General features: G+C 45.1%; 1 protein-coding gene across 1 annotated transcript; it reads left to right on the forward strand.

The window, feature by feature from the left end:
• The first annotated feature begins 152 nt into the window (after positions 1-152).
• Positions 153-2,348, forward strand: LOC134370889 (cytochrome b-c1 complex subunit 9). Its single transcript, XM_063087811.1, has 2 exons — positions 153-368; positions 2,079-2,348. The coding sequence occupies exons 1-2, from the start codon at positions 219-221 to the stop codon at positions 2,121-2,123; spliced, it is 195 nt and encodes a 64-aa protein (XP_062943881.1). The 5' UTR covers positions 153-218; the 3' UTR covers positions 2,124-2,348.
• The last annotated feature ends 6,896 nt before the right edge of the window (positions 2,349-9,244 follow it).

Below are 9,244 nucleotides of genomic sequence, written 5' to 3' on the forward strand. Positions count from 1 at the left end.
TGGGTAATAAATCTTATCAAATTATTTAGGCTGTGATGATATGAATCGTATATATTTTAGTCCTTCTTAGACGATCAGTTACCTCCGTGGTTGAAAACAACGAGCACTGAGATTCAGAGGAACTACAAATCCCATAAAGCGTTGCATGTTGAGCACCTTTGAAGAGAGAGGTCGACCGAGACACAGGCGCGGTGGCGCGAGTTCAGCAGTGAAGAACCATGGCGGGTCCGACGTTTACAGCGAGATTGTACTCCCTGCTTTTCCGCAGGACTTCCACCTTCGCCCTTACCATTGTCGTGGGCGCCCTGTTCTTCGAGCGCGCCTTCGATCAAGGCGCGGACGCGATCTACGAGCACATCAACGAGGGGGTGAGGGCCTGGGCCATCCCTGACCTTGGGCCCGCTTGAGGGGTGATAGTGGGAATGGAGTTGGGATGGGGCTCAGTCTACCTTTACCACGAAGGAGATAAACCGTGGGCGTCTTCTGTCTCGAGACTGCTGTCTGTCCCCTTAGCCTGGTGTGAACCTTAAAACGTTAAACGAGGTTAATTGATCCAACTTTGCAGGGGTTGTAATTATTGATATGACCCACCTCACATACCCACTTGTCCATTTGCAGAAGCGAAAACTAAAGCCTCATTGAGAGCAAAGAATTTACTAGGGCCACACAACTAGGAAGTCAGTGGCATGTCAGGGCCGGACCCTGGACCCCTGTCTCTTAGGATTTCAAGGGCAGATTTGAGCAGGTAATGGTCATTAAAAGGGTATCTACTAGGGCACCGTGGCTGTCCTTTTTAGATGGAGCTTTCAGTTCCCAAGGCTTCCCACTCAAGCAGCTTAGTATTAATGGTTAAAAGTAGGGGCCATGATGGGCCGGCCCGTGGCTCACTCGGGAGAGTGTGGTGCTGATAACACCAAGGCCACAGGTTCGGATCCCTATATAGGGATGGCCGGTTAGCTCACTGGGTAAGCGTGGTGCTGACAACACCAAATCAAGGGTTAAGATCCCCTTACCGGTCATCTTTTAAGAAAAAAAAAACAAACAAACAAAAAAAGTAGGGGCTATGAAATCAGAGAGCCCTGGATGGGAATTCTGGGCCTTGTCACTTAATAACTGTGGCTTTAAATTTGGCAAGTTTCTTAACTTCTCTGAGCTTCAGTTTTATCTGTGAAATGGAGGTAATAATAGTAACTACCTTAGGGAATTATTGTGAGAATTATATGAGATGCAGGCAAGGTGCCACAATGCCTGGTAGGTGGTACCACTGAAAAATAACATTTGTTACATTCTTCAGGGGAAAGTGGAAGCATAAGGTAGGGAATAGCAACACCATTAGACTTTTTGTGTACCAGGCACTGTGCTGGGTGCTGTGCATGCTTTATATCATTAAATTGTGGCCATACTGGGAAATGCCTTGTTCAGTTAACCCTGTTTCACTATTCACTTGTGTTTTTAATTCCAGTATTAGTGGACAGGAAGGCTCTGTCCACTAATACTGTACTGCCTGTGGCCAGGGCAACTTCCTGCCCACATGAAAGTGTTGCCAGTGTCCCATTTCTATAAGTGGTTCTGTTGGCCATTTCCACGAATCTGGAAAGGCATCTAAGTACATTGTCATACCCCATCCATTTTTCTGTGCTTTTAGGAATGTGAATTTCAGCCAATTTAGGTCCAAGGAATAAAAAAATGGCTCAGTGTGAAATATTTAGGGACCATGAACTTAGTACTTCACAGGTCATACCTGGGAGGTGAAGAATTGAGATATCTTCCAGGCTCTGTTCCTTAGTAACTGTGTGCTTTTGGACAGTTTCCTCAATTTCTACCTCAATTTTCTGTAAAAGTAAGATCATTCCTTCCCACTTCACATGGTGATTGAGAGCATCAAGTATTTTGTAAATGTTAGGAATTGTGTGTCAAGGCTAGCATTGCTTCTAGTTTGCCCACCACAACTGTATGTTTTTAAGCAGGATATGGCATGTGTTTCTCTTGAGTTTATTTCAGAGATCAGGGCAGTGGGAGTAGTTGTAAAACGTTAGAGGCAAAGGTTAAAGTTAGTGGCTCTTGTCTTTAAAATGCAGAAGCTGTGGAAACACATCAAGCACAAGTATGAGAACCAGGAGTAGTTCCCCAGAGATCCCCATCCAGGCCAGAAGGACCAGGTCCACCCACCGGCTGTTTGCCCGGAGCTGGGGCCTCAGCTTGAAGATGATGCTCAAGTTATTCTTCACAGACCACCTCTAGCTTTTGGCAAGAAATATCGTCACGTAACAAACAGACTCTTTCACTTCCGCTTTGTTTGAAGTATGTTTAGTCAGAGTCATCAGCAAATAAATGTAAATCGTCCTTTAGATCTGCTTCTGCATTGGGTGCTTTATTAACTCTACGTGATCTTCACTTGTCAGTTATTTGAGACCACTTCAAAGCCCTCCGCAAACATCTAAAGGGGAGACTCTGCTATTTTGAGTTTTCCATTAACTTCTAAAGAATTGTAGTTTTCAAAACATGAGCCAGAGTTGGAGCTGTTACCTTCAACTTTGGCTTCTAAATTGACATTTCCATTCTTAAGTCACGCAGAGGAGCGCTAACTGTCTTGGTCATGGGGAAGCACTCAGCTGGGGAATAAACCCTGGCATGAGGGATCTTGAACCCAGCCCCAGGGTCTCGTCTCCATTGTGCCTTTAACTTGCTGAGTGTCTTTTGGTAAGCTGCCATACCCCTCTGGGCCATAGCATCCTATCAAAGTTCCACTCTGATGAGTGTTTACTTGATGGGCTTGAACTCTCCACTAGTTATAGCTATGTGGACCAAGCGTGAGGCATTGATTTTGCTGAACTTCAGTTTTTTAATCTGTAAAATGGGGAAATAGAAGTACCTACTGCATGGGTTTTTTGTGAGTATTAAAAGAGTCATAATGCGGGCCAAGCCCGTGGCGCACTTGGTAGAGTGCTGCGCTGGGAGCGCGGCGACGCTCCCGCCGCGGGTTCGGATCCTATATAGGACTGACCGGTGCACTCACTGGCTGAGTGCCGGTCATGAAAAAACGACAAAAAAAAAAAAAAAAAAAAAGAGTCATAATGCACTTAGCAGTCACAGATCCTGGCACAGATCTGCTGGCAGAGAGACGTGGATGCTAAGGACTCAAAACCAGATTGTGCTGGAAGGCTGGAGCAGTAGGCATGTGAGGAAGAGGGGTTCAAGGAACATAATCTGGTCATTCATTCAATAAATGCTTGGGTGGCCACTGTGTGAGGCACTGAGCTAGCAGGACATACGGTGGTAAAATAGCATGTAAGCCTTGAACTCCTGTTGGGGAAACACTATAAATGCCACCCTATGTAATTACACACCAGACCAAGAGTTCTGGGGAACAGTCCCAGGAGATGGAATATCCAGGAGTGAGAGGATGGTGAGGGGAGCCTCAGAAGAGCTGAGAGCTGAAGATGAGAAAGGTCAATCACTTAGGTTGGACGTTATTAGAGGCGAAGCAGAGGAAGTAGTAGGTTTGAGGGTCCCCACGTGGGGAAATCACTGCTGTGTTTGAAAAACTAAAAGCCCTGGGTAGCTGAAGGGGGTTAAAGGTGGGTAGTAAACTGGGACCAGATCATTCAGTACCTGGTGAGTCACAGTGAATAATCTAGATTTTACCAAAATTATAGTGAGTAGCTACTGAAAATTCCTTCAGCAAGGAAGCAAAAAGCTGTCTTACAAAAACCTTACTCTGGCAGCTGTGAGGCGATTGGATTGGAAGTGAGTGGGAGTGAAAGCAGAGAGACTAGGAGGCTGATGCTGTGCTCCTGGTGAGGGCCAATGGCTATAGGTGACCTCGGAAGCCTGAAGCTGTGCCACCTGGCTGGGAGTGGCAGAGGAGAGTGTCGGAAATCACTAAGCAAGTGTAGAATAGTCCTTTTTTGTAGCTGGGCAAACTGCCTGGCCTGGGAAGGTAAGTGACTAACCCACCTGCCGTCTTTTATCTAGAGCCTGATGTGACTCAGCCAGCACTGGGTCATCCAGAATCTTCTCTGATAGGTGAAGATACAGGTCAGGAAACCTACACAGAGATAGGAGAGAACCTAGAAATTGCCCAGTTGTCTTACCTAAGGTATATCTTCATGAAGATGAAGTAGAGGCCTACAGAAATTATGACCTGCCAAAGGCAGTACAGCTCTGGGGGTCAAATCAAGACCCGAACCAAAGTAGAGGTTAGGTTATTCTAAGACTTTTCAGAATGATTTCAGCATCATGTAGAGGATAACTACGGGGGTTGAAGATTGCCAACTATACAAGGATACTTCAAAATGTTCATGGAAAGAGGGCCAGCCCGTGGCTCACTCGGGAGAGTGTGGTGCTGATAACACCAAGGCCATGGGTTTGGATTTCATATGGAGGGGCCAGTTAGCTCACTGGGTGAGCGTGGTGCTGACAACACCAAGTCAAGGGTTAAGATCCCCTTACTGGGGGCCGGCCCATGGCTCACTTGGGAGAGTACGGTGCTGATAACACCAAGGCCCCGGGTTCGGATCCCATATACGGATGGCCGGTTCGCTCACTGGCTGAGCGTGGTGCTCACAACACCAAGTCAAGGGTTAAGATCCCCTTACCGGTCATCTTTTTTAAAAAAAAAAATGTTCATGGAAAGATTAGTATTATCTTTTAATTCTATTTCTCCATGAGCTTTTCGAAATACCTCATGTTACATTTTCCCCAACGATTTGAGGGCAATGTACTGGTAAATAACAAAGCAGGAAACATTCTTACAGTTATTCCATGTTAATGCTACAGTACCTGATGACAAGCTCAGGGTGGCAGGATCAGAACATGCTTATTTCATCACCTGCCTCAGGTGGGGCACATTCCCAGACTCAGCCCAACCAGCACAGTTAAGATGCCCCATTATTTGTCATCAGCATTTCTGGGCTGTTGTAGTTGTGTGTGTTTCCTTTCAATAAGAGCTGAACCTTAATAATAAACCCTGTTTTACCTATTGTACCGGACTGAATAGTGTCCCCCCAAATTCATGTCAACCTAGAACCTCAAAATCTGATCTCATTTGGAAAAAGGGTCTTTCTAGATGTAATTAGCTAAGATGAGGTCATACTATTGAGGTAAGTCCTGAATCCAATTACTGGTGTCCTTATATGAAAGCCATGTAAAGACACAAAGATGAAAGGCATGTGAAGACAGATGGAATTTGGAATTATGCTGTCACAGGCCAACAAATGACAAAGATTGCCAGCAACCACCAGAAGCAAGGAAAGAGGCAAGGAAAGATTCTTTAGGCCCTAGAGACTTCAGGAGTGTGGTCCTGCTGAAACCTAGATTTTGTATTTTTTGTTGCTGAGTTTTTTTTGTTGGTTTTTTTTTTTCCATAAAACAAGTCTTAATATATTTAAAAAATTTAAAAAGACTAAGACCATAGAATATATGTCCTCTGACCACAATAACAGAAGGAAACAGAAAATTAACAATGTGTAGAAATTAAACAGCACTCTCCTAAATAAACTGTGTAAAAAGAAAAATCACAAGGAAAAATAGACATCCTTTTTCTGGTCTCCACTAGTGACTCTCCTTGTGCAAATGCAGTCGAGTGTCTGACAGGCTATCTGTACAGTGGCTATGGTTACTGCTGTGGCATCGAGCCACTTGTGCGGCAGACGTGGCTATGGCGGTGGCTGTCACGGGCCACCTGCGTTAAAGTGGTGTTTTCTGTGTGCTCCTTGCCTGATTGCAGGAGGAGTGGGCAGCTCTCGGCTCCTACCTCAGGACCCCAGGTGTGCTCTGTTGCCTGCCTGGTTGCAGCAGAGAGGGCGGCCCTCAGTTCCTCTTGTTCTTTGTTTGAGGGGGCAGCTAGCCAGGGATCCAAACCCTTGACCTTATTGTTATTAGCACCATGCTCTAACCAAGAGAGCTAACGCGCCAGCCCCAAAACCTAGATTTTGGACATCTAGCCTCCAGAACTGTGAAAGGATAAATTTCTGTTGCTTTTAGCCACTCAGTCTATTGTAATCTATTACGGTGGCCCTAGGAAACTAATACATCTATCAAATTGGCCAAGCCAAAAATATCATCTAATCTTGTCAAGAACATGAGCAAGTGGCACTTATGTACTGCTGGCAGGAGTGTGTGAAATGGTACCATCTCCCGGAGGGAGGATATTTTTTCTTTTTTTTTCCTGGAGGAGATATATATGTGAGTGTATATATATATATATATATATACACACACATATATATATATATATATATATATATACACACACATATATATATATATACATATACATATTTATTTATTTATTTATTTTTTAATTGAATCAAAATTGATTATACATATTTTTTGGGTTCAGCATTGAGATATGTTGATCAAATCAATATTACTAGCATATATATTGTTACAAATCTTAATTATTCTTTATGCCCCTTGTCCAATCTCTCTCCATCCCCCCTCCTTCCCCCTCCCCCCCTCTAATTACCCTAGATTTCTTCTCTCCCTCTGAAAGAGTAATGGTTACTCTGTTGATTTGTTGCCTAGATGATCTGTCCAATGCTGAGAGGTGTGGTCAGGTCCCCCAATATTATCATAGAGCAGATGCTTCTTCTGTCACTCTGAAATGGGCTCTGTGGAGAGAGACATCCTCTTCTTTTCTTTATCTCTGCTAGTGACTCTCCTTGTGTCAATGCACTCTAGTGGCTGGTGGACCATCTGCATGGAGGTTGTGATCTCACCACGTTCGTGGCAGCCATGGTTATTGTGGTGGCTGTAGTGGCCCACCCACATGGAGGTGATGTTTTTGGAATGCTCCTTGGTGCTGGCAGTGTGCCTGGTTGTGGGGAGTGTCTGGTCCCTGGATCCATGCCTTAGGCCCCTGGGCAGGCCCCGAGGTGCTGGCACAGTGTGCCTGGTTGTGGGAGGGGGTCCGGTCCCCTTCTCCATGCCTTGGGTCCCTGGGTGGGCCCCAAGGCGCTGGTGTGGTGTGCCTGGTTGTGGGAGGGAGGGTCCAGTTCCTTTCTCCATGCCTTGGTTCGCCAGGTAGGGCCCCAAGGCACTGTTGGTGTGAGTGGTTGTGGGCAGGGGTCCAGTCCCTGGCTCCATACCTCATGACCCTGGCAGGCACCTAGGTGCTGGTTCTGCCTGGGCCAGAACCAATTTTTTGTCCTTTGTTTACTTCTAAAATGGGGGAAATTCCTGCGGGAACCAGTACTTGAGCTGTGTGGTTGAGCTAAATTTCTGCTTTGCTTCTGTTTCCCTAGGGAAGGCTTTTTGTGCAGCTCAAGGTTTAATGGTTGACCTTATAGGTACTTCCAGCTCTCCAGAGACCCTGTGCACCTGGGTTGTGTAGAAACTCTGATCTGGGACTGAGTTTTTTTTAGCAAGCTGTACCCCATGCAATTCTATATTCCTGACCAGTCTCCTCTATGTGGTCCTGCACTAATTGGGGGGTGGATCGGCAGTGTCCCAGTGTTCTCCCGGTGGGCCGGTCTCCCCACCACCTGTGCTCCAAACACTTCCCATGGGGAGGGCTCTGCGCTGGTCCCTTGCAATGACTCACCCACCTCTGAATGGCTCCCGTTTTTCAGCTGTTCTGGCTCCTCACTCCTGCGTGGATCCATGGGAACCCCATTAGTGGTCTTGCTGTCCTGGGGGCCACCAAGGCCCTCTTCTCCCCTGCCACCTCCAAGTAACTTCATCTGAAGGGCACAGCTGCGGCTTCTGCTGTCTCCTGCTCCATGCGCTCAGCAGTTGCAGCCTTAAAGTGGCCGCAGCCCAAAATGCTCTGAGCAGTTTTTTCTTTCTCTCATCATGGTTTCTCCTGCCTTCATGAACTCTGTAAGTCTCTCCCCCTCTTTCCCTAAGGTCCAGCGGTCCCAGGTTGGCTGAAGTTACATTGTTATAGTTGTAAATTGGTTGATTTGTGGGAGAGAGTGACACTGGGGACCGTCTATTCCACCATCTTGACCAGAACCTTGCTGGAGGATATTTTGTATATATGTATTAAGAACCTTAATGTGCATGCCTTTAACCCAATAAAAATTCCACTTCTGGCAAATTTTCCTAAACAAACAAAAAAATGTATGTTCACAAGAGCTGTTTATCACAGTGCTGAAGTGAAATATTACATCATTATGCCAATAGTCAGCTATTTAAAACCATGTTTTAAGTGGAGGGAAATATCTAACAAATATGGCAAAGTACCGACTATCTTAGTCCAGTAGGTTGCTATAACAAAATACCATAAACTGGGCAGCTTATAAACAATGGAAATTTACTTCTCACAGTTCGGGAGGCTGGGAAGTCCAAGATCAAGGCACCGGCAGATTTGGTGTCTGGTGAGGGCCTCACTACACCTTCTTACTCTGTTCTTACATAGTGGAACAGGCAAGGCAGCTCTGAGGAGTCTCTTTTACAAGGGCACTAATCCCATTTGTGAGGGCTCCACCCTTATAACTTAATTATCTCCCCAAAGCCTCACAAGAATAGGTAATTAAGACAAATACAAATGACCACAAACATGAAAAGATGCCCAGTTTCAATAATAAAGAAACACAAAATGAAATGCCATCTTTTGCCCATCAAACCAACAAAGATGAAAATGATTAGCAACACCATTTTTTTTTTTTTTTTGGTGAAATATCAGGCTCTGCCCCTGACGTTAAAGCAATGGTTTTGTTTGTTTGGCAGCTGGCCAGTAAGGGGATCTGAACCGTGACCTTGGTGTTACCAGCTACCACACGCTCCTAAGCTAACCAGCCAGCCTAGAACAATGGTTTTGGAGGGCACTTTGTCAATATCTATATTAAATGTTCATTCCTTTTGACTCTGAATTCCACTTCTGGAAAATTATCCCCAGAATCACATGTGCGCGCGCGCACACACACACACACACACACACACACACACACACACACACACACACACACACAGTCATTGAAGCATTGTTTGGAATTAAGAAAAAAAGTCCTTCAGTAGGGACGTAGCTATCTAAAAAGATTGAGGTGACTTAGTGTATAATTATAAAGAAAGATGAAGTGGGGGCAAAAAGCTACAGAATGGTATTTTTAGTTGTTTAATTTGATCCTACTTGTGTAAGTACATACACATTGATATATGCAACACAAAATACCCTGAGATGTGCACTACACTGTTCACAGTAGTTATTTCTGAGGGATGAGACTTAAAAGTATTTTCACTTTGTGCAACAGATATTTACTTTTTCTCTTACAAGCAGATATCGATCTTCTAATAAAAA

This window comes from Cynocephalus volans, chromosome 2 (genome assembly GCF_027409185.1).
Source record: "Cynocephalus volans isolate mCynVol1 chromosome 2, mCynVol1.pri, whole genome shotgun sequence".
Classification (NCBI taxonomy): domain Eukaryota; kingdom Metazoa; phylum Chordata; class Mammalia; order Dermoptera; family Cynocephalidae; genus Cynocephalus; species Cynocephalus volans.

Bases quoted from the DNA above. Each gene is read 5' to 3' on its own strand.
- LOC134370889 (XM_063087811.1), top strand. From the start codon at position 219: ATGGCGGGTCCGACGTTTACAGCGAGATTGTACTCCCTGCTTTTCCGC. The intron at 369-2,078 runs GTGAGGGCCTGG...TTTAAAATGCAG, and splicing joins ACGAGCACATCAACGAGGGG to AAGCTGTGGAAACACATCAA.